A 27,916-nucleotide genomic window follows, 5' to 3' on the forward strand; every position below is an offset into this window, starting at 1 on the left:
CAGCACATAGGTGCCTTTAGGCTTCAGACGACGATTCTCCGCATCACTCACACAGGAGGACCTAGGGCTACGCATGATAAATAGGATACAATTTGAATTTCGAACCCGAGAAAAACGCTGGAAGTTTTGAGCCAAATTTGATGATGGTGAACGGCAGCTCAATCATCAAAACAGCATAAAACATCAAGACAATCGCCTAAGTAGTATAGTAGGGGGAGAAAGTTGCGCATTTCGGGCGGCGCTATCGGGCGGTGCATGTCAGGGGTCACCAGGAGCGGAGGGCACCGCCCTAGCATATTGGTAGACATATAGATATGATTATTTTAATGTTTGAAGTATAAATATAATGTGTGTTTATGGTCGTTATAGTATATAAATATACAGCAAATAAGAATGGTCTTGCGATTGTATCATGTATCTGTTATATCTATGTATCGGGTGTGTGTATATGTCTAAGATCTATGTATATGTCCTCTAGATCTCTTTCTTTGAAGAGGGATGTATTCATATATCTATATCATGTGTGATATAGATATATGAGTGCTACCATCATCTGACAAGATGGAAGGATGCCTACATATCATGTATGCATGTTTCCTCCCTGTCTCCACCTCATTCCTTCCCTCCTCCAAGGCCCATATAGTCAATGAAGGCATTGTGTCAGTGGTAGTGGGCACATGTCATATTTAATCATTAGTAGTGTGTATGTCTTCCATATGTATATATTCCCGCCTCCTCCAACGCCCATAGTCAATAAAGGCATTGTGTCAGTGGTAGTGGGCACATGTCATATCTAATCATTAGTAGTGTGTATGTCTTCCTTATGTATAAATTCCCTCCTCCTCCAACGCCCATAGTCAATAAAGGCATTGTGTCAGTGGTTGCGGGCACATGTCACATCTAGTGTATCTCATCAGTAGTGTGTATGTCTTCCATATGTATAGATTCCCTCCTCCTCCAACGTCCATAGTCAATAAAGGCATTGTGTCAGTGGTAGCGGGCACATGTCACATCTAGTGTATCTCATGAGTAGTGTGTATGTCTTCCATATGTATAAATTCCCTCCTCCTCCAACGTCCATAGTCAATAAAGGCATTATACCATCAGTGGTAGTGGGCACATGTCATATCTAGTGTATACCGTTAGTGGTGTGTATATGTCTTTCATGTGTATATATGTCCTCCTCCAGGTAGGTATTGACCAAGGGTTGATATATCTGTATTCTGTATATGTCACATGTATACCTCTCCGGATACAAAGTCATTGAACAAGTTTCTAACTCCTACACACGTATATTGAAAACACAGACTACAACGAGAATGTTCGTTCCATCATTTTAATAACTTCAGACACAGGTAACAATTGCTATACAACGTCTTCTTGTCTGAACAAAGATATCAGTATGGCGCAATCCCACTGACCATTATACAAAGATAGGATTATGATATACACAAAGCGATCGACATCTAGAGTATTAAGTCCAAAAAGTATCAGAAACATCATCACAGGTACAGTACAGTACACATCAGATATTGAGTGGTAGGGTCGTGACACCGTCATTCAGCACTTGTCTTTTGGGATAGAAATAAGAAAAGGCATCCCTCGCTTGAGAGTACGTGAACATCTGATTATCTCTTACGCGGAAGCCCCTGTTCATACCCTGGCCACTTTTCTGCGTTTCCAAGACGTTGAGATATGTTTGGAAATTAATCTCGTTGCCTTTCTTGCTGACTCCCTTACAGCTGAATTTGTCTTCATCATTTTCGTCTCCGCCGAAACAGTAATAGGTTTTGCTACACAAGCCCACAATGCCATCCCCGGACCACTCTTCTTTGAACAGGCCGGGTTTGCGTTTGTCGAAGGCAGCATTCTGTTGGGTGTCAGTGCGGGGAAACCAGAGATGTTTCTCTTTCTTGTACTCGTCAAGCATGTTTGGTTTGATGACGTCCTCAAACCTATCCGCCGAGATGGCGATGTAGGCCGAGTCCGTGTCCATCTCGCAATATTGGAAGTCCGATCGGTCCACGAATTTGATCATGAAATCATAGTAGAACTCCAGCATGCGGAGCTTCGCATATTGGTAGACAAAGAACCCAATCTGAAGAGGTAAGTTGAATTTGATCACTTTCTTCGTCAGTTGCATCTCGTAGAAGTCGTCAGTCACTTCATCTGCGTGACGGAAGCGTGGAGTGTTGATTTTACGCGTGGCAGTGACAGCATCCCTGCAGAACTCGACATCCAGTTGTTTCTCTTTATTGGTGACTGTCTTACCGTAGGCCGAATTGCCGATAAGTTTCATTGTATCAGCGATTATCTTTTTGGACTTATCCTTATCACCGTCGCGACGAGCGTCGCTGACGCGGTCACCGAAAGCTCTGAAACACGCCTTTGGTACGTACTCGAGCACCTGGTGAATATGAGACACAACCAGACCCTTCTCCAAGTACCATTGCAGTAAGGGTGTAGCTAGAAGAATCTTTTTGCCAAACATGCTGCCAATGAGAGACCGTCTGGATTTGGTCATGATATTATTCGTCTCGGCATACTGTTTCATGAAAGGACCTATGTCGTCGATAGAGATGTCGACGTTTTTGAAAATAGGTGGCATCTCTTCAAAGTTCTTTTTGTGCTCTTCGGGGACGCTAATGTCACACTCGATCACGCCAAACAATTCACCCGCACAGATAGCATGGCGGATTTGGTCTTCCGACATTTTGTACTTACTTTCAGTAGGTGTTTTGTACTGAGCCAAAAAGGTGGACACCCTGGGATCACATCTTTGCAACCGTCGCCACTGACATTCCCACATTTCTGTCACCGTGTACCCCAACCCTCGCAAGTACTCTGTCGTCTGGATAGTTTTCTCGAATTTCTCTGACATGCTTTTGGCCGTTAGAACATCGGATCGGTGTTTTGTCGTCAGTGAACACTCGTGACCATGAAAGTAGCACCCGTGAAACTGGAAGATTTCGCCCGTGTCTGAACAGAAGCCGTCCACGGGAAGTTGCCGGGGACCGATGCGTTTCTCGGTATTGTTGAATTTGTGCCGAATGACTTTGCCTTGTTGATAGCCTACCCACTCCAACCATTGTGTGGCCATGCGCCCGACACGTTGTGAGTATTCTCTCTTAAAACCTTCCTCTGCCCTGCGGCGTATATAGCAACCGGTAGGCATGTCCTGCATCAGGGACCAGAGATACAGAGCGTTGGCGTCGTAACCAATCACTTTCTGACATGTTTTGGGTTCCCTACCGTCTTCTTTCATCTCCCGTTCCCGGATACAAGTCACCCCTTTCTGGTGATCCCGGTGGAAAATGATACTAGGTCCACCTACTATGTTGTTCTTAAAGAGTTTGTACACGTCCTCGTTATCCATGCACGTGAAATATGTGTCTCCTATGTCCATGAACAAGTATTTCATCGTGAGTCCCGGCACGCTGATGCCGTCTTTAAACATGTCGATCTGTCGGTCTTTGTAAAAGTCGGACATTCTCTGCACAGCTTCCAACATCGGCACCACGTCCTTGTTGTTGTACCACGTCAGAAAGTCTTTCATGGTGTGCATGTCGTGATCTTTCCAGACTTCCTGGCAATAGGTGTAATCCTCTTCGGAGATGTGAACCATCTTCAGCTTACTGTAGAAGGTTGAGGCTGGAGGTAGTTCCGGTCTTTCCAGTTTTTCGAGGGAATCCATCCATTCGTAGGGGAAGAAGCCTTTGGTCTCCGTACACCCGTACGCGGCCAGAACGGCTGCATAGCTAAAACCGGGGGCGACGTAATTGCTCAGGTCTAGAAACTTTAAGTCTTCCGTTTCTATGGACATGAAGTCGTTATTCCTCTTGATGGGGCGAAGGCGGCTCTGCTGGTCGAAGAGGTGAGGGAAAAACACCTTCTTCATATGAATGAAGACCTTTATTGCACATTTCTGCCACACTTGGCTAAGTACAGGTCACAACAAAACAAAACAACAAGTACAGTTAACGGGACAAAAAGAATATGACTATCATTAGATAAATTCTACTTCTCCTCGCTTTTCGGTTATAGTAGATATAAAAGAACAGACGTGTTTTTCAATGGGAGGTTTGTCTAGTCGCATTAGGAATATGAATTTTTGTACAGTGCTTAAATGTGTGAAGTAGGGAAATAAGTTTTCTACAAGCTGATACAGTTCATTTCTTTCTTTGGTATATAATCCACATTCATAGCATTTAGGTCATACTTGCCGGTGTTGAAGCCGATAACGACGAGTTGGCTCAGGTACCGGTCGTACTCGTCAATCAGTTTAGTCAGGTAGTGCTTTTTGCGTTTTGTGTCTTGATCGTCACCATCTACACTTTCATCTGATTCCTTCTCTCCCTCCATCACCTGTTCGAGGTCCCGTTGTCTTCTGCGTTCTATCTCTTCAAAGACCCACGCGACCTTCCGTCTCAGCACATCGTAGGCCGTGCGGCTGATCTGTAGTAGATACTCGATCATGTCTTTTACGACCACGGAGGGATCGCCGCCAGAAACGAAGCACTGGGGTTTGGTGTATTCCGGTACATTAGAACAAACGCTCACGCTCAACAGCTCGTGGACCGCCTCCCACTGCAGTTTCGGTGTCCCATCGTCCTCCAGGGGCTTTAGAAGACATTCGATGTCGTAGGTCGCACGGAAAGGGTAGTACCGATCTTCTAGCGGTACGATGATCCCCTCGTCCTTGAGTTTCTCAAAGATGGTTGGCGGTAGATGGTAGGCACCCCCAGGATACTCGTACGTTATGGCGCCGTCACAAGTCAATTCGTGGCGATTAAGCTTATACGCATCCTTCCACTTCTTCCCGCACTTGGGACAGGCGTAAGACTTTGCATATTTCTTGACATCTTTGATGTAGCTGAAATGCGTTTGATACAGGTTCAGGTACATGGTGTCCTTATGCCTTGACAGAGGGCGTCTGACGAGCTCCGCAAAGTAATCATTCTCTTTGTCGGTCTCTTCATCGTTGGGCTGAAGAGAGTACACGTAAATATTGAGTTGAAACAGCCTTTCCAACTCGTCTAGCATACCCAACGTGACGCCCTGAAACTTGTCTTTTGTCTTCCCCGTCTCTGTCAGGAATTTTTGGTAATGTATCTTAGTGGCAGCCTCCAAATCTTTAGAACTCCCGCCAATGTGCGTGGTAAGACAGCGGAAAAAGCACAAGTTGTCCTGGTATTGCCCATGTGATCCCCGGTGTAATGAATCAACAGCTTTACTGTTCACGAGGTATGCAGGAAGGTTGGTGGCCGTGCCGATAGGATGTCCGTTCAGTTTGGCCACGAAAAACGTTACGTTTGGAACTGCCTCAACAGTCCACTTGGAGTCTGGTCGCTGTTGACGAGCACATTCTAGGATGTCGATGGTGGTCACTTTGTCCAAGAAGTCTCGTATCCCATCTTCGTTTTCCACCAATACCGGTTTCTCCAGGAAACAATGGTTGTTCTTGCAAGCGTAATAGTACCGGAGTTCACCCGTTTCGCTGTTTCTTAGGATAAAGCCAAACGACACACTTAATTTAAATGCTGTGTTTTGGTCGAGAAAAACAGTCCACACTTTACTAGACAGTTCGTCGACGCTAGTGGAGTGTAGACGGAAGTTGTATTCGTCTTGGACTTTCCGACCTCTCTTGAAGTGGGTGCGTATAGCATGCCACTTTTCTCTGTACACTTGTATGAGGGCTACGTTGTCCTGCTCTCCTTCATCGTCTGGAGTAACCAGGTCGTCCCGTATTTCCAACGGATCCTCTTGCAGAAGGACGGGGCTCTCCCTTACCGATGCCGCATGGTGTCGCGTTTGTTTTAAAGGTTTTTCCCCCTCGTCGTCATCTTCGCGTTTTCTTGATTCGTTCCGTGACTGTGGTGTTAAAGGGGTTGTTGGAATGTCGTGTTTTTGTGGATCGTTTGTAGCTGGCAGAGATTGGGGATGATTCTTGTGAACACTTTGATGTTCAGTTAATTTGTCACTCCTCGCAAAAATCTTACCGCAGGTGTTACAAACATGTTGAAAACTGTTGAGGGTGGCGTGCTTCTTTTCGTGCCGTTTCAAGCTATCACGGCGGGTAAAGGGGTCTCCACACACACCACAGCGGTAGGCGGGTGACCCACCGTGAGCCGATTGTTTGTGTCGGTTGAGCGAACGCTTTTGTTGGAACACTTTGTCACACTGGTCGCAAGGGAATGCCATGGTTCAACTGTGAAAATACAGAAGACCTACACTTAAGTCTTGTAATGAATTAATCTACGAGTAATCAGAGTCTATAATTTCCGAGAACTGCAGACCGATCGTGATGGAAATTCCGCTTTAGATTTGGGGTTAGCGTTGAAAAATTTCCCTGCGTAGGAATGGACGAAAAGACCACACGGACACATGTAAAAAAAAACATTGAAAAAAGATAGAAACAAGTTGCAGGCTTACCTCTTCGTAAATTTGTCGAAGTGTGATCCGCTCTTTCACCGCACCGATACGGACGTCCCTTTGCCACAAGAGTCGAGCAGCAACTGCCTGTAGTTGTTGTCCGACTTCGTGGCTGTACCCCGATTTATATAGTACCGGGGCTGACAGAGGACGTGCCCGGGCATGCTTAGGAAGGACAAAGGATTACGTCACGGGGATAAGTAGTCTGTGCGACGCATACAGTGCTGTCCGCGGCTTCAATAGGGCGAAGTTGGGCGTGTCGCAACAAGAGCGATTTAATGAGACTACAAGATCTAGAGTAACAACTACATAACTGTTTGTCTTACCTGGCGGCCCACAAATTAATCTATAATGTCCATTCTTATATCATCGAATGCTTGGAATATTGCGATATTTACATTTCTCAGTGGGAATTCTGCCTTTTTTTTTATCAAACGGGCTGAAAATGTGTATTTGTGTCTATATCCAGTATGCGAACACTGCACATACGGTAAACATAAGCGGGCCATCATATGAGGTATAAATACAGCTGTCAGGTAGAGAATGAAATCATTTTCTCAGAGACCAGTGAACATGCCGCACGTGTGTGACGACTGTGCTAGAGAATTCACTCGCATGGACAACTTCAGGCGCCATCAGCGAGAGCAGCACGCCGAGGAGTCAAGAGGAGGAACAAAGGACCGCGTCATGGGCCGAGAGACTTCCTTGGATCCAGACATTTTTGATGACGACTCAAACATGTCATTTGAGTCTGATACGGAAATACTCAACTCATCGGATGGGGAGGAGGAGACGGAGGACGACGACGACGAAGAGATTGAGTCAATCACATCGGAGGAGGATGAAGAAGAAACAGAAGATGATTCAGAAGAAACGGATTCTGAATTGGACGGATCTGTGACAAGTTGTGAAGAGGGAGAGGATGAAGAAGAAGATACCGATGAAGGCGATGTGGAAGGCGAGGAAGAGTGGGCGCTTTACCGGGACTCGACCATTCTACAACCTCTCAATGAAGGAGAAGTTCCTCAGCAAGTCATCAAGGAGACCAGACGATTTGGCAGAACGTTCTATCTAGTAGAATTCGCTTGGCTGCCCTATAATAGTACCACTATCATGTACGAGAAAAAATGGGTCTCAGAACAAACTCTACATAGGGCTCATGGATACCTTGTGCTGTACTGATATGACATGAACTCATCTTGTCAAAGAAAGATTGATAGTACAATAAAGATAGCGTTAAATACAAAAATAATTGTTGCCATGTTATCTTGACATAAGGCGAATAAAGAATTCTGAGAACTTGTTTTCGTGTCCGGGAGTTTGAATGCGTTACTTGTGTTCTATCAATAAAAGAAAAAGGTACAGAGGAGGAGGGAATATGTACACCACTAACGGTACACACTAGATATAACATGTGCCCACTACCACTGACACAATGCCTTTATTGACTATATGGGCCTTGGAGGAGGGAAGGAATGAGGTGGAGACAGGGAGGAAACATGCATACATGATATGTAGGCATCCTTCCATCTTGTCAGATGATGGTAGCACTCATATATCTATATCACACATGATATAGATATATGAATGCATCCCTCTTCAAAGAAAGAGATCTAGAGGACATATACATAGATCTTAGACATATACACACACCCGATACATAGATATAACAGATACATGATACAATCGCAAGACCATTCTTATTTGCTGTATATTTATATACTATAACGACCATAAACACACATTATATTTATACTTCAAACATTAAAATAATCATATCTATATGTCTACCAATATGCTAGGGCGGTGCCCTCCGCTCCTGGTGACCCCTGACATGCACCGCCCGATAGCGCCGCCCGAAATGCGCAACTTTCTCCCCCTACTATACTACTCGCCTACCATCATAATAAATATCATCAAGATCCATCTGCGACATATTGCGATTTGCTTTTCACAAACAAACAAACAAACAAACAAACAAACAGACAGACAGACAGTCAGACAGACAGACAGACAGAAAGACACCCACACCCAAATGCATAACCTGCTTGTATGTAAAAAGGCGCTACGCTTTATCGTTTCAGGTTGACGCTGAATCAATACATCCCCGGCCCACGACACTTAACAGAGCAGACAATCAACTTTTGACAACCATTGGCATACATATAGGGGTAGGTCTAGCTGTTTTTCACATAATATTATAATTACACGTCTTACACAAAGTTCAACACAAACAACAACTGTCCCGGCAAGAAAAAATATTTTGTCTCGCTTAAAAGGATATGAGATAAATTTCAAAAGTAAGCATTCCCAATTGTATTATTAAACATCGAACTCTATAGACCCTGGAGTTAATGTCGACTTTCATTATTTGTTTTCCCCAAAAAAATCTTGCAGTTCGCAACGATTTGAATAAATGTTCTTAAAGCGCTTCGGAAACCATATTTGGACGCATATTATGCCGCACGGAAAGGGCTATAGAACAGCTGATATAATCCATTAAAATAATCAAAGCTTAATGAATCATACCTGTGTGAATCCTGCAGTACAATTGTCCACAAATGTCATATTCAATATCTAACTTTTTTTGCAAGAAATCATTTTTCAAGTTGATATACCCTGGACTGGAACATATTTTAGACTTGAATATTGAACATGTTTGAGATATGTTATAGTTGAGCAGCGAAAACGGTTGATGCGGGCGTTTGGGACCGCTTCATAAGTTGGTTTTTCACACGGGCTTCTATTTTCATCGGGCTTCCCTGAATATATTGAGAATGCATTTCGAGTGCGCCGAGTGCGCCGCTGTCGAAAAATCAAATATTGGATTCAGACATTGGAATTGCGGCTGTTACAATTTATTGTTCGAAGACATCAAATTTTCTCAGCTTCTGGAGCATTTCGCATTGATGCGTGTTTGGTAGGTATGACATAGATAAAATACAACATGGTCCCAGTCCTCCCTCGGTTCGGATCGGCCTTGGGGTGCAAATCACAATGGGCCCTTTGAACGAATTGATTCGAGTAGATTTTACTAATTGCGAACAGGGCCTTAGTTGCCGACATGTCATGACTTGACATCAAATTCGCATTCAAAGTCTTAGCAAACACGTTCGAACATAACCAAATTCAGAACGGAAAAATCTGGCTGAATCCGCCTATCTAGCCATGTTCATTAAAACCGAAAAAAATCTGGTTGAATCCGCCTTTCCAGGTATGTTCAGCCAATCCTTAGAAATCTGGCTAAATCCGGCTATGTAGGTGGGTTCAGTCAGTCCACATTAACCCCTTGTGTAGCATGCATGATTAAAACCATCCAGATAACGCCATATCTAGCGAGATTCTAAAGTCGTAGTCTGGACCAGGTCTATGATATCATCGCGGCTTGAAAATCAAGCCACATGTAACTATTTGTCACCATAGACTATAGGGTAAAATCTTCACATTCTTCGAACGGTGACTTTAGAAAAGGGTAGCGAAATACGCACCTCCAAATTTTCGACGACTCCTGTTCGTCTTGTTCACGGAGTGGCCTAGTCTCGCGAGAACGAAAGTCACCGTTCGAAGAATGTTCTTGTAACTGTCACGAAACGTGACTGATGAATTTCTTCAAGGGTAAAATCATAAATGAATGTGCCACTTTCTCTGGAAAAATCAATGATACAATGGTCATTCAATTGGTCTTCTGGCAGAATTTATTCAAATGGATTTCATACAAACCATCCCAGAAACATAATTGTTTTTAAGCTATTTTTCTTACAATCCTTCTATCGCCCAAGAACAGTCAACGTCAGGCCCAGGGTCACAAGTTCAAATCTCAGATCACTCCTTCTGTTTCTCTTATACATTCAGGTTAACAGATACGTTAACGCATTTTGATAGAATTCCTTTTTTTTTACATTTTGATATAACAATAACAAGTCTATTGTGAATTCATCCCCGTAGGCTAATTGCAAGTGGACAACAATTAATGATGGTGCACAAACATAAAGTGAAGTATAAGGAATACAAGTACAATCTTTATTGACACAACAAAAGTACAGAGACTTTCGTAAGGTATATCTATACATACACATACATACAGACAAACAAACGTCATAATTACGTCATATTACGTTAGAACGTTACAAAAATTACCGGAATTATTAATCTTTACATGTCCATTACTCCCTGCAAATTTGGTGATGATACATTATACCGTTTGGAAGTTTGGCCAAAGAGCCCCCCATACCCCCCCCCCCCCCGTCCCAGAAGTCCCCAAAAAGCCCGGTGTACAGGCATGCGGCAGCACATTTTCAACAAATATATTAAGACAAAATAACCATCTGATTTGTTAGATGTATAGGTCTATTTTCATTATCTGGCATCATTTTCCTACATAGGTTATCAGTTTACCGCAAACTTCAAGGGCAAAGCTGCAGTTTCCAACGTCTTGACTGGGTGCCGATACCTTTTGGAACAGCCTGACCAATCAGGGGCCCCCATTTTGGCTATTCCCTCCCTCCCTCTGGAAAGCTGGATTCTCTGGCCTGGCTGTGAACACTGCTCTGACTGTCAGATAGTGTGTTTGCAGGGGTTATTGACCCGTATGTCACTGTTAGTGCTTGCGTGATTGGGAAAAAAGCAAGTAATGGCGATTTGGGGTCATTTTACGATTACTAAATGCCAATTTTATGAATACTACCCCTACAGCATGATTTTAAAGGCAAAATTTTGACAAAACTGTATATGATAGGGCAGAAAAAGAAATGCTGTTCTGAGGTTTTCCACCTGAACTTGCCTCTCACGGGTGGCATAAGCATTTTGATACTTTGATAATGTGTGAGGGCCCACAGAAGGAGGTTCTCATTAGATCATTGAAAAAAATTCAGCAAAAATTAATTTAAAAAGATATTAAAAAAAGAGCCCGTGTATTGACCAATGGCATTATTATGCATCTGTCCCTAAAATATTAGCTTTGTATATTGGATCGTTAGGGAGGAAGAACCACTTTTGTAAAAAGGGGCGTGGCCCTGTGATTGTTGAAGACGTCATCATGACGTCATAAAAAAATTGAATAAATTATTGTCATGCACATAGGTACTTGGAGAAAAAAAATCAAGAACCACAAGTAACACTATATAGTATTTTCAAGACACCCCAGAAGCACTGCCGCATGATGTACCCCACCTTAAAGTACGTTGCTAGTCTACAATAATGACAAGTTTCTATGTCTACGATAATGATGGGGGATTGACTTCTTCTTTGAAAGTGGTGGACAATAAAACGTACCATGTTTTCAGTTATTAGCGGGTTCGATGATTTCAGAAATAATACAAGGTTTCTTTGGATTCCCCTCAAGAAATTTGTGGGTCCTTTACGATTATATGAAATTTGATATAATTGGTTTTGGCATTGGCTTAAACATATATAGAAATTTACTCTGGACAATGATGTTAAAAAACAAGTTAACCATTTTGCATTTAATTCTTCTATTGATTCAATAGTTGTCGCTTGAACAAGTATCAACACTTGTCAAGCAAGTAATATCTTTTGTCATTAATCTTGTACCTGTGCAGAGAGTGTAGCATGGATGAAAAACTAGCATGGATACTGATCGTCATTCTGGTCATCCTGAAGGTGTCTGGACCTACAGAAGCTCTCTGCAAAAGTCTCTGCAAATCTCCAGATCCTCTTCTCTGCAGGTGTGGTAGTCAAAACCTTTCAAGTGTTCCGCAGGACCTACAAACAACTATCACTTACTTGTACCTGAACGATAATTTGCTTATAACTGTGGATCCTTCTGATTTCTCAAAGTACAAAAGCTTGAGAGTTTTACATTTGGAAAACAATCAAATAGCCACAATCAATGACAACTCATTTCAATCGTTGTCAAATTTACACCTGTTACATCTTTGCAATAACCTTCTACGAAGCCTTAAACCTAACATGTTTACAGGGCTAGGAAATTTGAAAAACCTTCGTCTATCGAATAATGGTATTTATGATATTCAGGCTAGAACTTTTGATGCAACATCGCAACTAACAACCTTGTATCTGAATGACAACAAGCTAACACGTACAAGATCTGACATGTTTAGGGGATTAGAAAATTTGCAATCCCTTTATCTGTGGGAAAATGGCATAAAGAACATTGAGGTTGGAACTTTCGATCCAACTCCAAAACTCAAACATTTGCTCCTCTATAAAAACAAAATATCAAGGCTCAGAGCTGGGATGTTTAGAGGGCTGGGTAAGTTGGAAACCCTGAATTTACACTCGAATGTCATCCGTGACATCGAGGCTGGAACATTTCATCCAACGCCGCAACTCCAAACATTGAGCCTACATTCCAACACACAGCTAACAAAGCTAAGATCTAACATGTTTACTGGTTTAGGAAATTTGAAAAACCAACTTCATTTGGCAGCTAATGGTATAAATGATATTGAGGCTGGAACTTTCGATCCAACTACAAAACTAACACATTTGGACCTGTTCAAAAACAAGCTAACAAGCCTCAAAGCTGGAATGTTTAGAGGGCTAGGTAACTTGAAATCCCTGTATTTATACTCGAATGTAATCAGTGACATCCAGGCCGGAACATTTAACTCAACATCACAACTAGGAACCTTGAAACTATGTGACAACAAGCTGAAAAGGCTCAGATACGATATGTTTAGAGGATTAGAAAGTTTACAAATACTTTATCTGTCAGGTAATAACATGAATGTCATTGAGGCTGGAACATTCAATCCGATTTCAAAACTACGTCGTTTGTACCTGAGTAAAAACAAGCTAGTCAGCCTCAGAGCTGGGATGTTTCGAGGGTTGGGGAACCTGAAAATCCTATATTTACACTCGAATGTCATCAGTGACATCCAGGCTGGAACATTTCATTCAACATCACAACTACGCATCTTGAGCCTATATGATAACAATCTAACAATGCTCATGCCTACCATGTTTGTAGGGCTGGGAAACTTGAAGAGCCTTCAATTGCACTTAAATAACATCAGTGACATTCAGGCTGGAATGTTCACTGGCCTAGCAAATCTCCTCGAGCTCTATTTGTGCAGCAATAACATCAAAGTGTTTCCCATTGAAGAGTTCTCAAATATGCAACATATTTCAACGCTTTACCTTCAGAAGAACAAAATGGAAATACTTCCCATGATGGCCTATAACAAGCTGTCATCAATCTCCAAAGTTAACATTGACGACAACCCCTGGAAGTGTGACTGTAGGATGCTTCCCTTCAGGTTGCAAATGACAGGGTCACATTCCTTTGAAAACCAGATCACGTGTTCCGGACCTGAACAATTCTATGGGCAAAAGCTTGAAATTATAAGCCTAGTAGATCTGGAATATTGTCATCATGAAGAACCGAACATTGTCAGATTTACGATACACAAAGACATGTCAACACAGGGTGGCAGTTTGGTCTGTGAGGCTTCAGGAAATCCCACACCAGACATCACAGTCGTCTTCCCATCTGGACTGAACAAAAGTATTGAGTCAGGGGGGAGGATGGCTGCTGATGCCAAAGGAACAGTCACCATAAACGTGACTGCAGATGCTGCTGGTCTGTACGTCTGTATCGCAGCTAGTCCTGCTGGGTCCACATTTGCCACCCTGTCTGTAGAGATCCCCTTGCAGAAGCCCACAACATTAACATCAGAACCGACAAATTCTCCTATTACTATCACCCGTACCTCGGAAGAACCAGAAAGCAGCAGTTCTGGAGAGTCTACTACTGGTTTGTCCACGCCTGTTGTTGTTGGGTATGTGTGTGGTACCTCAGGCGAACCAGAAAGCAGTAATTCTGAAGATTCTGCCCCCGGCCTGTCCATGTCTGCTCTTGTTTGGTCCGTGTGCGGTGCAGTAGCTGGCACTGCCTTCATTGGTGCCATCATCTTCGTGATTTTGTCCAAAAGAAGGACCAAGAATGTCCCTCCACATCTAAGCCCCAGCTCTGTTCTAAAAACGAGAAACGACACAGTTGCTGTGACAACTGGCCATAATCAGACAGCATTGGCTGTGTGCCAGGCTATCAGTACATCTTTGATCAGAAACGCACTGTATGACCGAGGGGCGACTAATACTGTCCCACATGATCCAAATGAAGATGTGGATATGTCCCCGACAGCTCATACAGTCCCAGACTCCAGTGTTGTCACAACTACAAATAACACAGCAGCTTCTGTTGCAACCATCTATGATAAGACAGCATTAAATGAGGCCCAGGTCATGACAAAATCTTTCATAAACCCACAGTATGACTCAAAGCCGGCTGTTTCACAGCATACAAATGAGGTTGTTGACTTGTCACCAATAGGTCATTTAGTTCCAGCCTCTAGTATTGTCACAGCCACAAATAACACAGCAGCTTCTGTGACAACCATCCATGAACAGACAGCACTGAATGAGTCCCACGTTATGACAACATCTTTCCTAAACCCACAGTATGGTTCAAAGCCGACTGTCACACAGCATGCACATGAGGATGTTGACTTGTCACCAATAGGTCATACAGTTGTTCCAGACTGTAATGTTGTCACAACCACAAATAACACAGCAGCTTCTGTGACAACCATCCATGATCAGACAGCATTGAATGAGTCCCACGTTATGACAACATCTTTCCTAAACCCGCAGTACGGTTCAAAGCCGGCTGTTTCACAGCATACATATGAGGATGTTGATATGGCCCCAACAGGCCCTAAAGCCACAGACTCTAATGTTTTCGCAGACACAAATAACACAGCAGCTTCGGTAACAACAAGCCATGAAACCACATCAGGTTGTTATCGGACTGTAAGGCAATTCTCAGGCAAAAACCCACACTATGACTCCAGTACGACTTTCTCTTGATCAGTGTCATTATCTGTACAAATACATGGGTACATCGCCCAAAAGCTAGGATCTATAGAGTGGTAGGTCAAAGGCAAGTTGTGATAAAACAAAGGAAAATTGAAGGGCCCAAAAGGAACAGTAAGCTACCAGTGATGCCTCCCCTCATCTCCCCTCCCGTATAGAAACCAGATGTAAGAATACACCAATAGGGGTAGTTTGCACCCCAATCTTTTAAGATTAAACAGGTTAAAGCACTCTCACTTAAGTTTACAAAACGTACTTGACTGTGGTCATGAAGGGGCCATTCACTCATGCCTTGCAATGCATTACTAGTAGTATATTAACGATATGTAACAATTGAAATGATAAAAGAACAAGGTAAAGCCAATCTTTGTGAAATATTGGTACTTAGATCACGACAGCCAGGTCTCTTTAACGTCACAAAATAACTTCCTAGCCCGGGTGTATGCTGGTTTACAGGACTTGTATTACACTATTATTCAGAAAAGTCATTAATGGTAATCCTAGACATACTTTGTTCTTTGTTGCTGTTCATATAGAAAAGTAGTCTCCTTTTAATGTTAGTAACAAGTGATGGACAAATAATGGAGACAATTTTGTATGGTATGTGGATTGTGAGATTACAAAATGGAACTGCATGTGCGATGGTTCAAGTTTTTTTTAAAATTTAGGGTGATGCTGTAGCACACCAGTATGGAAAATTTAATATGATTCAATATGTGATTGTATTGGCACCGGCAAAAATGATTATTGCGGCAACAGCATAGCTTCTTAGCAGCAGAGGATAATCTACAAGGGCGAGTCAAAACGTAATGCCAGCTGTCTCATAGCAGGCTAATTTTAAAAAAAATTGAATGAAGACATTTATCTTCTTGAGACTGAAGATCTTTTTTGGTTGTTTATTCTAAGATAGCCTACCCCTTAAAAGTTCACCAGAAGCAAATCTTTCATTGAAACATTTTAAGTCATTGTAGGAGACACATGTTTAAAAGTGCATATCTCTAAAGGCCACATGCCTACTTAGTACCTCCGATCCGTTTTTAATCGTTGCTGGATACATCAAGCGTGGTCACGTGAATACGCGTGTGTGTGTGTGTGTGTGTGTGTGTGTGTGTGTGTGTGTGTGTGTGTGTGTGTGTGTTTGTTTTTGTTTTTGTGTGTGTGTGTGTGCATGCGGGTGTATCTGCTTGTGTTTCCAGATTTTCTTGTAGTCAGCATAACTTAAGATCTTCTGGATGGATTGTGATGATATTTGGTATTTGGGTCTTGGAAAGATGATGGTCAAGGTCGAATTTGAGCCCCCTGTTGTGTGACCTTGGTACTACCGCTTATCTTCCCGTTTTTGTATCACTTGGTCCCAAGACGAAATTACTTTTTGACTTATCCTCTTATATCATTCGCTATGTAATTATATGGTAATGTTGATTCGCCATGACATGATCTTCAAAACATTTATGTAATAGAACTTCCAGGGATTGAAGACACATTCATGTAAGCTTCGTTAAGGTGTGTTAAAAATTGTCAGATTTTATATTCAACAAAGGGCACCGCATTAATTTACAAACATGATTACCAACAATAATGTTATTGTTGTAAATATTCTGTACACAATGTCTTTTCCTAATAACAATATGAAATTAATGTTTGGACAACCAAGTTCAGGATCAGATAATTTTTGCAATAGCATACAGATCTATTGTGATATTATTTGTTTTCTTACACTTGACTACTGTAGTTATTGGTTCTTTCACTGTAAATATATATCAACAGTTTTCAAGGTCACCTCTGTACCTTGAGCTTATCATCACCGTGAAAACACCTGCTGTTATTATTCGCGATTCCTTCACACATCCGTTGTCGCCACCTTGAAGTTAAAGCAATATTTGAGACAAAAATAGAAATAAATAAAGTGCTGAAATCTTTATTGTAGAGACATTTACTAACACTTTCTAGCACAGTTGTGCAATGTTCATACTTTGAGAATTTTAAAACCGTGCAAAAACATGCCATACGATGATCCACTTAGTTTCGCGAGCCTACAAAAACCCCGGCGACGATTTTTAGTTCTCACATTACAACGAAGTAATATTTTTGCATCATGGACGTCGCTATACATTGTGCTAGGGTTGTTTGAACTTATCATGCATAGAAATGACTAAATAAATTGAGTTTCAAAATCCAATTTTGGGTCCCTAATATTGCTTCGGTTGCCTTTAAGGTTAAGTGAAAATGTCAATTTTTCTTACACCGTGAAATTTTGCTACCGTGAAGAGAAACAGCCAGTGAACCCATGTCTGATGAAATACAGCATGGAAAATATCTTAAAGTGTTTTTTGATCTGTATCTATAACATTTTTTTTAACATGACTGCTGAGAATATACTTGAAAACATCCGCCAGTCATGATCCATACAAATAAGATGTCAGTAGTATTATATCGACTTATTGTGAAATATGTATTTATACAGTGAATGTTTTTACATACACCACCGTGGACTAGACCTAACATTACAATGCACTTTGATTTTACTTTACTAGTAAAGGCAAAATCATACATTTATAATCAAAATTACAATTTTAATGTTGTGGCTGTAGAATAAGATGTCAGTGGTATTATATCGACTTATTGTGAAAGATGTATTTATACAGTGAATGTTTATACATGTACCACAGTGGATTAAACCTAACATTACATGTACTTTGATTTTACTTTACTGATATAGGCAAAATTATACATTTCTTATCAAAATTACAATTTAATGTTGTGGCTGCAGAATATTTAACATTAAGTCGATTTCCTTTGTACGGATGTATTTACATCTTGATGTGATCTTTCTGTACTCTGTAGGATGATGCTACACGTGTAATTCAAATAGAGCACATTACATTTCTGTTTGAAGTCAATGATATTAAAACCAAAAAATACTGGTGGCAAGATGGAAAAGAATGTCTTAGTATTCAATGATATGTAAACTCCGGTAGACATCGCTTGTAGCATTTGAGACTGGTGGTATTTTTCAGCGCACTTGTAAACATTTTGAAGCACAATAAAACCTGAATAAACAAAATGTACGTTTAACAGTTGACATTTCTTACACGACGAGCTAAATAAAGTCACAATGAATGCGATTCATCCAAAAAGATATTAGTACAATGTAATGAGAAGACATAGATCATAAAACTTTATTTTGTTAATACGGCATTTCAAAACTACATAAAGCCGCATTGAATTTCAAATAGACCTACTAGCTACAATATTTCAACTTGTAACTTGTAAATGTTGTGCCATTCGTATACAATTATACCAATGGGCTTTCATAGTTAGGAAAGAAATAACGCTTTTCTCTCTGTTGTTTTTTCCACGCTATGATAGGTGTAGCTAGGGATTTGGGGAGAACAAAATCCGTTTTTCCGACAAGGGAAAAATAGAGGATATTTCCTACAACGGAGAAGATGGTCGATGTTAGGTAAAGGGGGGGGGGGTGGTTTGGGACCTTCTCTGTCAAAAACATTGATGGACACCAAAATTTATATAATCTAGTTCACTGCTTAAACTGCGGAAACGCGGGTTGCTGTAAATGCAGAAATTTCTGCGGTGGCTTTATGTTCGCGGTTAAAACCACCGCGAACATTTTTGTCCAATACTGTAGCAGTATGTGACTATAGCACTGCCGCAAAATTGAAATCACCGTGAACACTCCATTTTCCCCTTAGCGCGAAATAAAAAACACGCGAACTTAAATGCATTTACAATGCATTGTCGAAGGCCCATGAGACATAAAATACACGCATGATCATAATCTAGACAACAACTGATTACAAGTTAGGGGCCTTTGAGCTCAAATAGACGTAGTAGACGTCCGCTAGCTGGACATATCGAAGAAAGAAAATTTGGGGAAGAAAAGATACAAAACTTCGTTCTTTCATTTTTTCTATCGAAGAAGTTTCGAGCAAAACAATAAAATTCCACCACTATTACTGGTGCGGGGTGCCCCTGTGGTGTGGTGGTCTGCGCTTCTGTTACTTATCACATCTGGTTCTGATTACTTGGAACCAAAAGGCCCGAGTTCAACTCCCGGGTAGGACACCTCTGGACAAGAGGCGCATTGAGTGATACCAAAGACTTAATAAAAATGGTACATACTTATGAAACAGTATGGAAGTTAGACACACTCCACTGCCAGTGGACTAGCCCCCTGCTGCAGTGATTGCACCACAGTGTGGCCCAGGGCTTTTAACTAAGTATTAATGGAGCAGACAATCAACAGTTTACCTATCAGATTGAACTTTTTGCAGCTTGATGTTAACAAAGTGTGCGGAAGAGGGTAACATCGATTTCTTTTTGTGAATAAACAAGCGTCATACCAAGCAAGTGCATATTGGTTTGAATGTTGTTTATTTGTATGTTTTTGTACTGCCTACCCGGTAAACCGCATCAAGGCGTAACACACCAGGTTTGTACTGCATATCCGGATGATACACTCACACCGGGAAGGAACCCTACTCTTTTCGATACGTGTGGTGGGTTCTTTTACGTGCTCAATGTGTGGCTCTTTTCAAACACGGGACCTCCATTTAACGTCCTATCCGAGGGACGTCCCTAACCTAAGCTAGGTACTCATTTTCACCTGAGGTGGGAAAGTCGTGTAAAGTGCCTTTCCCAAGGGCACAACGTCAACGGAACAAATCAGGGAACCCCGGATTCGAACCCGGTACCTATGGGTTCTGGGGCCAAACACCCTGACACTGCGCCACCGCGACGCCACAAATTTAATGATTCCCCTGACATGCTTTGGACGCTGTGATTTCGAATGGCACTTCACACGAATTTTCTCACTTCACTCAGTTGAACATTATGCTTCGGTAATGGACGTCCCTCAGCAGATAGGTTGTTAAATGGATGTCCCATATTTGAGAAGAGCCACATCTCCAGCAACATAGAAGAACCACCACCCTTGTCGATAAGAGTAAAGTGTGGGGGAAGCAAATTAATCTGTCAGGATATTTTGTACTATTCATGAGTACAAACCTGGCGTGATACGCCGTGGGGTAGTATACCGGGTATGCAATACAAAAAAAGGAATATTTTGAGACAAGATAAAGATGAGGACACTGGCAACAGTCATTAAAGCCCTGACAATAACCAATTATAATTATTTTGTTATATTGTATACAATACAGGCTAGTTTTATATTTTGCTACTTGTCGAAGTATTGCTTTTGTCAGCCTAAGATCCACCCATATCTTGATACTGTTGATGAGATATGCACATCGATATTGGTATGTTTATCATTACATATGTAAGAAAACGTACACTTACTGTACAGTTGTTACGTAGAAATCAAGCCATCCATACATATAAATAATTGATACTTGATGTGAAATAATACTAGATTTAATGTAGAAAATGGTACAAAAACATTTTGGGAAATCAGTAATCTAATTTTGAAAAATTTAACTTTTTCAGTTATTCAAATTTGCTCAATGTGTATTTTCCAAACCTGTAAAATGATTGACGTACAATGCTTGAGTCGAAACAAATGATTTTCTTGACCGTGGTACTATGATATGTTGTACTTGTAGCCTTAGACTGTAACTCCAATTTCATAAGAAACGCTTATGAAATGAAAATTCACCTCTTTGAAAAATGACAGAGACTTCTGTATGGTTTAGTTAAAAAGTAAGACATGTGTACGTACAAAAGCATTATATAATGCAGATATAAAATCTACTATAAAATCACTATACAGATACGGATAAAAATCAAACACAATCACATGCAGTCACCAAAGTAATTTGGACAGGCTAAAAAAATCGCTTACAGTGTGTACTGTTATATTTCTTTTATCTATCCCACTACATCTTCGTTACCGTGCCATGGTATTTAGCAAAATATGTCACTGTCGAAAAAAGAATGACGAAACCGTGTTGAAAAAACAACAATAACAGCAGCAACAACAACAATGATATTAATTCTTAGGTGTTTTAAGCTGCATTTTTCTTGATGCCAATCAAGTGCGTATTAACTTCTATGATGTTCAGTCATGATGTTTAAGAAAATGGTTATGTTTTGTGCTTTTAGTCTAACTCATAAAAGAAAAGTTGTGTTGTTACATATGACCAAAAATAAAAATGTGGTCCCAAACGTAATATCTCCCCTCACCATCACGGTTTAAAACTGTGGTAGATTTTGAATGCCTTAGGAATGTAGAAAAAAACTACCGAAAAATGATTGGCAAGTAAGAATGCATGTTTGCAATTTTGTGGGAAAGGATTTCAAAATTCAATTCTTTACAGAGCCGTTTCCTTTTCTACAGTGACGTTCCAACAAATGAACTCGCCCGCAACTGCAGCGTTGGAGGTAAAGCCCAGTGGCTGCGGGTTGCCTTGTTGATCAAAAGCTAGGTAGCGGTTGCTGTCTATCTTGGACTGGTACTTCACTAGTTGGCCATCGAAGTCACTGCCTCTTGCGCGGACGAACTGGGTAGACGGGTCTCCCATGTCCGAGTTTGGGGGCTCTGCAGTCTGATCGGTGCAAAAACAAAGAGTGATTAGTTTTGTTTATGAAAGAAACGGTAAAATCTGTGAGAAAAAGTGCATTAGTTGAGAAGTCAGGCTTTAGAATCACTACAGCCACGTGCGTGAGTTAGAGCAGTCCCGTGCGTGTGCCAGAGTAGTCATGTGCACGTGTCAGGGAGTCACGTGCCTGAGTTGAGTACTCACCTGGGAGAGCCAGAGTAGTCACGTGCGAGAGACACGGTAGTCACGTGTGTAGGTAAGAGATGCCACGTGCGAGAGTCAAGTCACTCAGTTAGTCACTTATCCCCATTCAAGGACTCGGGAGGCCAACCATTAAAAATATGAAGGGAACGGAAGCTAAAATAAAATCAAACTTACATGAAAAGGCCTTAGTTCTCCGTTCGTCATGGAAATGGCAAAATTCCTGTATTTTCCTCCCCTGGACACAAACCGCACGATCTCGTTTTCTCCAACGTAGTAGTTAAATAAAGCTGGACAAAAAATAGGGAAATATAGTTCAATCAAAGGAACTATAAAACGGAAAGAATTATTAAACTACAGTCAAGAGTAGCCAAAGATCGACAATGGCTACTAGTATATTGTTTGGTTACATAAACTCCAAGCAGATATTGGGAGGGCAGCTCTACATGATAGCCCCATGCCTTCGAAAGCAAACCCTGCCAAATGCATGTCAACGGTCGTCATCATCAAGGCAACAATACTTTATTGGCACATTGAAAGTACATGAACCTTCGAAAGTTCTTTTATAAAACAATAACTAGTATAAACACATAAAATTAAACACTGGTGAAACAATAGCTGACGTGGGCATAGACGTGACGTGAACAACCGGAACCGGAAACAAGATGGTGCCTATATGACGTCAAAGTTCAACATGGTGGTGCCCATTGAGACCGGAAAAAATATTTGATCGACATACGTGAAATTGGTATTACAGTACGTCAAACCTGTTATTATATACGTTAAACCTGTAAGAAGATGTAATGCATCTACTTAAAAGTATAACCCCCCTCCTCCCAAAAAAACACACACAACAACAACAACCATGAACCAAGTCAGAACACCCCCTTACTTCTGTGGTCGGTTCCTTCGCCGTCGCACCGCACCTCCCCCCGGTCGTTGATCCACATGAACCTGCCCACCCTCTCCGAGTAGAACTGCGCAAGCGTGATGACACACTTTTGGTCGTGATGGTCGATGGAAAACACGTCAGCCTGTTTGTCATACGGCACGATCTGAAAAAAAGATAATAAAGAAAACAATTTTGTACACCTAGCGCAAAATATAGCATTTGACCAAAGCCAATGAACTAAATTCTCCAAGTATCTTATTGCGCCATTTCCGCCTTACATCCTGGGAGACTACCACTCGAGCTCTGCGACACAACTGTGGACACACACCAACACAAACAAACAAACGAACAAACTAACTAACTAACTAACAAACACACCATCAGCATTAGCATTATACTTCACTATCTTAAGTTAAAGAGTTGAAGTATACGCAAACACACCAAATAATTGCAATACCTTTGTTTTTTATGAAGGTAACAACACAAGGATACACACAGACGTTACCACTGGTCAAAAGACAAGACATGAGATACAGGAACCAAAATTTCCACGGCATTACTTAAGACACCCGTTAGGAGGCCCAAATCCGATCAACTACACGTTATGCTGGATATGTAATATTTAGGCACAAGAACCAAAAAATCGCTGCTGTACAAAGATACTATCACGACGATTTTATCATTTGTCCAACCCTAACCACTTACAAAATGTCATGATAGAAATCGTTGCATAACCAAAGGGGTTATGCCATTCAACAACAAAACCGCAGCTACAAAACAAGAACAATTAAATCAATTTAGTAACTCTCTCTATGTATGCAACAACGTACATTTTCCTGTTATACATGCATTTTAGATATATATCTTAGATAATAGATCCTGGATTCACTTCAAACTTTGATAGTATTATATGTTTATTGTCAGTAATAATACTAAGCAATCAATATGTAACGTCAAGGTGAGTACATATTTTGGGGCCTGTATGAGAGGGGTACCAGCTACTCTCTACGCTGAATTCAGAAAGAAAAGGCCACAGCGTATTGAATTAGATTCTACTATTTCGGCGTCGCTTTATGCAAAATGCATCTAGTACGCTCTGATTTAAGTGGTCCGGCTATGAATTCGCCGTGGAATTTAAACGGCCGATAACGCTCTCATACAAGCGAACACAGTCCCACATTTAAACTATCACTCAGTGAATATTAGTCTTCGAGTTGAACTTATTTAGTGCTTAACACCATGTGTTACACAGCGGAATTACCAACCGATAGGCTCCAAATTGCCGTATGATATGTTTGATCAACCGAGGAGTTTGAACCAGTGACCGCTAAAGTCAATACAGCACGATTGATTATTTGCCAGATCACTCCAACGTTTTATGGTCATGTGGAGATTTTGTACATACAATTGGATCGCTCTAGAATGAGTGATCAATCGATGTCAAGCTCAGAAAGACGATTACTGTTATCATTATCGGTTTAAAAGTTCTCTTAGAATGTCTAATTTTAAAGGTCAAATTCGTCGAATTTTTGTGGTAGGATTTTCAGCTAGACTATGAAGCAAACAAACCTTTAACAATGATCTTACCACACCCCTTTTCGCCTCAAGACACATGAAATGTGTAGGACAAACACACAACTGCCCGAAGAATGCCTTTAAGTTGCTGTCGTAAAGGCCTGTATCGTACCAAGACCCTTAAATCAATATGACCTGGTTTTCGAATACGCCGGAAGTTGGACGCTTCCGCCCAAGACTTAAATCAGACCAACTCAGCCCAACACCCTGGTCTGGCCAACATCCTAACTCTAGCCGAGTTGACCACTGCTTTTTGGCCGTGTTGACTGGGTCAAGCTTACTCCTCAGTCTTCAAGAGGTTGCATTTGGTTAGGAAAATTGCCGCGACCTTTTATCATATACCACGTGATTTTCTCCGCTGGCCCACAAACTGACAAATCGCTATATCCCTACCTTTTGACAAATCAGATCTGTTTTGACAAACCAGACCTATTTTTGACAAGTCATATTTGTTTTTGACAGTTGTTGGGGCCTATAATAAGACGGTCACAATCTTTCTTTAATACCGATTTTCGCTTGGAGAGTATGCCGAACCGACAAAGGGCCGTATCATATCTTGCTTTCACATGCGACGCCACATGAGTCAAAGGTTCACGTATATAAGAACTTACCTCTTTTTTGACCACCTTGTCTAAGTTGTCTGGATCGTTCATCGTTGTTGAGGCTTCTCAAACTCAAGATTTTGAGCAGGCAAAACAATAATCGGAGCAAGCGGAAGAGAATTTACGATAAGGAAAGGCGACTACGAGCTAAGCAGGAAGTGCGGCCGGTTTCTCGCGCGGTGCCGCCGCAGGGGCCAAAGGTAGAAGGTGCGGGGTCAAGGTGTTTAGACGAGTGATCACGTGTTCAGCGGATGATCATATTACACACCTGTATCGTACGTGGGCTGCGTACCTTGGAGTAACATTTGAAAGCAAGAAAAGAAAAAAAAATAGAGTTGCGGATAGGGGTGAATACACCGGTACAAAGCCAATATTTCTTGCTGGACTGATCCGAAAAATAATTATTGGACTGGCTTTTGAACTGAAAGAATATACTGGTGAGGATAAATTAAATATCGCACCGTAGCGCTACGGGTCATACAACATACCTGTACCATGCAAGCCGTCACACAACTGTCTTGCCAATAAGGAATAAAACGTAAAAACAACAAGGACAGATTTACCCGAGGGTTCGGGATCAAGGCGGGAGCAAACAAAAACCCGTTGCCTGGCTCCCTAACTTTTACAGAACGTTGAGGGACCATTGGGACATTCTTGGGCAGTTAACTTTCACTATTATGCAAAGTTAAACTGACAACCAGGGTCTTCGTCCCAGCCTCAAAGAAGAGACAAATCGGCCGATCAGATCGTCTCGAGGATGGCATCGAAGACACAGCACTCCAGTATTAAAACTCATTTGTTTCATTCGGCTGGACACAGACATGTTTTATTGTAGAGGCCCATGTACGTGACATGAGGGACATCTAGCGGTAGGTTACCAAAACACAGGTACACAATTCAAGTCTGTCTGTCAGTCTGTTTGTTTTTCATCATAACTCAAGAATCTCTGGATGGATGATAATGATATTTGATATATGGGTAGGTGTCGAGGAGACAAAGGTCACGGTCGACTTTTGGCCCCCTGGTATGTGACCTTGGCACTGCAGCTGAACTTCCGTTTTTGTATTTTTGACCTGGATGTGCTATGGTCTTGATTTTTTGGTGGCAGAAAGCTCGGGATGTAAGGAAGAAGTGATGTAGTTATGGGACCCCTAGCAGCTTGCTCTGGAACCGTAGGGGTGATGTTGTCAAAATCTTCAAAGGTGAATAATTGAAAAAAGAAAAGACGGATTTCCATCACATTTTGTATATTGGTAGCTTAGACAGAGATATGCATAATGAAATGGAAATTATGCAAATTGTAATCTAATTTGAATAATTGCTTAGGAAAATCTATACTTGCAGTATTGTCGATTATGGGACTCAAGCATGACTCAGACTGTGACATGTAGTTTATTGAAGGTGAAACATTAACAAATATCAACAATGCAAATTTGCATAATCAATGAAAAAGTGTCATACTTCTTCTAAGCGGTAAATGATCAGACTGTTAACATTGTGACCTGTGTAAGTCAGTTGAAGGTGGACATGGCCAAGCATAGATTATGCAACTTCGTAAGTCATTTGCATAATAAAAATATTTCAAGGAGATATGAGGTCTCCAAACTCTTGTTTTAAAGGGATTGTTTAACTTGCAAACTAAGTATTTTCTACGAATTTTGCCAACAATGGCAATAGAAAAAGCTACAAAAAAGATCAACAGTACGGTCTTCAGATATTGGAGGAACTTAAAAAACAGAAATTTGCGACCTGTAAGCGTGTATGCACCTGTCTAGGCTCCAAACAAACTAATTTGATATAAAAAGAAGAAGAAAAAAATAGAACGCTTTACGAATTCGCGTGTCCTCCTTGCGCCTGATTTCCTGCACTGGTAGAGTCAATTTTTGTCATCTTTTGTAACTAGATTATAGGAGTCGGCCAATAAGCTAGCGGGACTAAATGTCTTAGCATGCTGCCCGATACTATCTGTAGGATACATTGACTTTTTTTACTGCTTGTGACTTGACATATGACTTCGTCTTGATTATTGATACCATGGCCACAGCACGTACATTTTATGTATGGATGACATCTGCTCCCATATCGCTTTTTATTTTTATTACTTTTAAGATGATGTCATCTATAAATTTTAACTGCCGTGGATAAGATAAAATCATACCTTAAAACAGTAACACAACAATTTGATAACGGTTGGAATATAGCTTTGTATAATAACAGCCAAGACTGACCCTGAAGCGTTTAATCATGGTACTAAAGTGACGACTAGTGATCCGTAGCGGTACTTCATCCTTGGAACTGTTGAAAGTTTCAAGGTTACAATACAGTCAGGGATCGCCAGTCGGCACTACAGTACCGTGATTAAATGCTTGATGGGGGACTCAACAGTTGACAACAAAAAACAAACAATGTTTTAAACCATTAAACACCCTTTCTTGGTGGAATGTTATGGTAATCTTGGCAGTTAAGAGATGGTAGGGAACACTATGGAGATAATTTGTAGGAATAATCGTCTGTCTGCTTTTTGGGGCCTGAAGTACCAATCTAAGGACTCTGGTAATGACACTTTATTTGCATAGAAGATTGCGTACCATTATTTTTGTGTGCCTGATTTCCCGCAATTGTCGAGTCAAATTTTAGAACATTTTAAAACCAAAACATTATAGGTGTCGGCCAATCAGGTATCTCAAACTTTTGTTATAAGTTTTAAGAATGTTTTAGAATGCTGTCAGATAACATCTGTAGAATATATTGACTGTTTTACTGCTTGTGGCTTGAGATGGCACTGTGACATAAGGTAACGTTTAACCTCCAAATGTCAATACCTTATCTCAAACCGTAAT

General features: G+C 41.2%; 4 protein-coding genes across 5 annotated transcripts; 2 read left to right on the forward strand and 2 right to left on the reverse strand.

Moving 5' to 3' along the window:
* Window positions 1-1,322: 1,322 nt before the first annotated feature.
* Window positions 1,323-7,699, reverse strand: LOC136431499 (uncharacterized). 2 transcript variants are annotated; one of them, XM_066422888.1, is made up of 3 exons: window positions 6,433-7,699; window positions 4,198-6,208; window positions 1,323-3,892 (listed from the first exon to the last, which is right to left on the reverse strand). In XM_066422888.1, the coding sequence occupies exons 2-3, from the start codon at window positions 6,199-6,201 to the stop codon at window positions 1,526-1,528; spliced, it is 4,371 nt and encodes a 1,456-aa protein (XP_066278985.1). In that variant the 5' UTR covers window positions 6,202-6,208; window positions 6,433-7,699; the 3' UTR covers window positions 1,323-1,525. The 2 variants fall into 2 exon arrangements, with proteins under 2 accessions (XP_066278985.1, XP_066278986.1); XM_066422889.1 differs by having other exon boundaries at window positions 4,198-7,699.
* LOC136429573 (uncharacterized) lies at window positions 7,006-7,614 on the forward strand. Its single transcript, XM_066419407.1, has one exon. The coding sequence runs from the start codon at window positions 7,006-7,008 to the stop codon at window positions 7,612-7,614; it is 609 nt and encodes a 202-aa protein (XP_066275504.1).
* A 6,131-nt stretch (window positions 7,700-13,830) lies between the features above and the next one.
* Window positions 13,831-18,154, forward strand: LOC136429574 (uncharacterized). Its single transcript, XM_066419408.1, has 2 exons — window positions 13,831-14,687; window positions 18,136-18,154. Exons 1-2 carry the CDS (start codon window positions 13,831-13,833, stop codon window positions 18,152-18,154), a joined length of 876 nt encoding a protein of 291 aa, XP_066275505.1.
* Window positions 18,155-20,412: 2,258 nt separating this feature from the next.
* Window positions 20,413-25,270, reverse strand: LOC136431500 (uncharacterized). Its single transcript, XM_066422890.1, has 4 exons — window positions 25,086-25,270; window positions 22,900-23,062; window positions 22,185-22,297; window positions 20,413-21,812 (listed from the first exon to the last, which is right to left on the reverse strand). The coding sequence occupies exons 1-4, from the start codon at window positions 25,125-25,127 to the stop codon at window positions 21,579-21,581; spliced, it is 552 nt and encodes a 183-aa protein (XP_066278987.1). The 5' UTR covers window positions 25,128-25,270; the 3' UTR covers window positions 20,413-21,578.
* Between the last annotated feature and the right edge of the window lie 2,646 nt (window positions 25,271-27,916).

Source organism: Branchiostoma lanceolatum, chromosome 3 (genome assembly GCF_035083965.1).
Source record: "Branchiostoma lanceolatum isolate klBraLanc5 chromosome 3, klBraLanc5.hap2, whole genome shotgun sequence".
NCBI classification, from domain to species: domain Eukaryota; kingdom Metazoa; phylum Chordata; class Leptocardii; order Amphioxiformes; family Branchiostomatidae; genus Branchiostoma; species Branchiostoma lanceolatum.

What these genes read in the sequence shown, in the direction of transcription:
- LOC136431499 (XM_066422888.1), bottom strand. Translation starts at nt 6,201, where the DNA reads ATGGCATTCCCTTGCGACCAGTGTGACAAAGTGTTCCAACAAAAGCGT. An exon ending in ATGACCTAAATGCTATGAAT is followed by an intron (nt 3,893 to 4,197) that starts GTGGATTATATA and finishes ATTCATATGAAG; the next exon opens with AAGGTGTTTTTCCCTCACCT.
- LOC136429573 (XM_066419407.1), top strand. Translation starts at nt 7,006, where the DNA reads ATGCCGCACGTGTGTGACGACTGTGCTAGAGAATTCACTCGCATGGAC.
- LOC136429574 (XM_066419408.1), top strand. Translation starts at nt 13,831, where the DNA reads ATGTCAACACAGGGTGGCAGTTTGGTCTGTGAGGCTTCAGGAAATCCC.
- LOC136431500 (XM_066422890.1), bottom strand. Translation starts at nt 25,127, where the DNA reads ATGAACGATCCAGACAACTTAGACAAGGTGGTCAAAAAAGAG. An exon ending in ACAAGGTGGTCAAAAAAGAG is followed by an intron (nt 23,063 to 25,085) that starts GTAAGTTCTTAT and finishes TCTTTTTTTCAG; the next exon opens with ATCGTGCCGTATGACAAACA. An exon ending in GAGAACTAAGGCCTTTTCAT is followed by an intron (nt 21,813 to 22,184) that starts GTAAGTTTGATT and finishes TGCACCGATCAG; the next exon opens with ACTGCAGAGCCCCCAAACTC.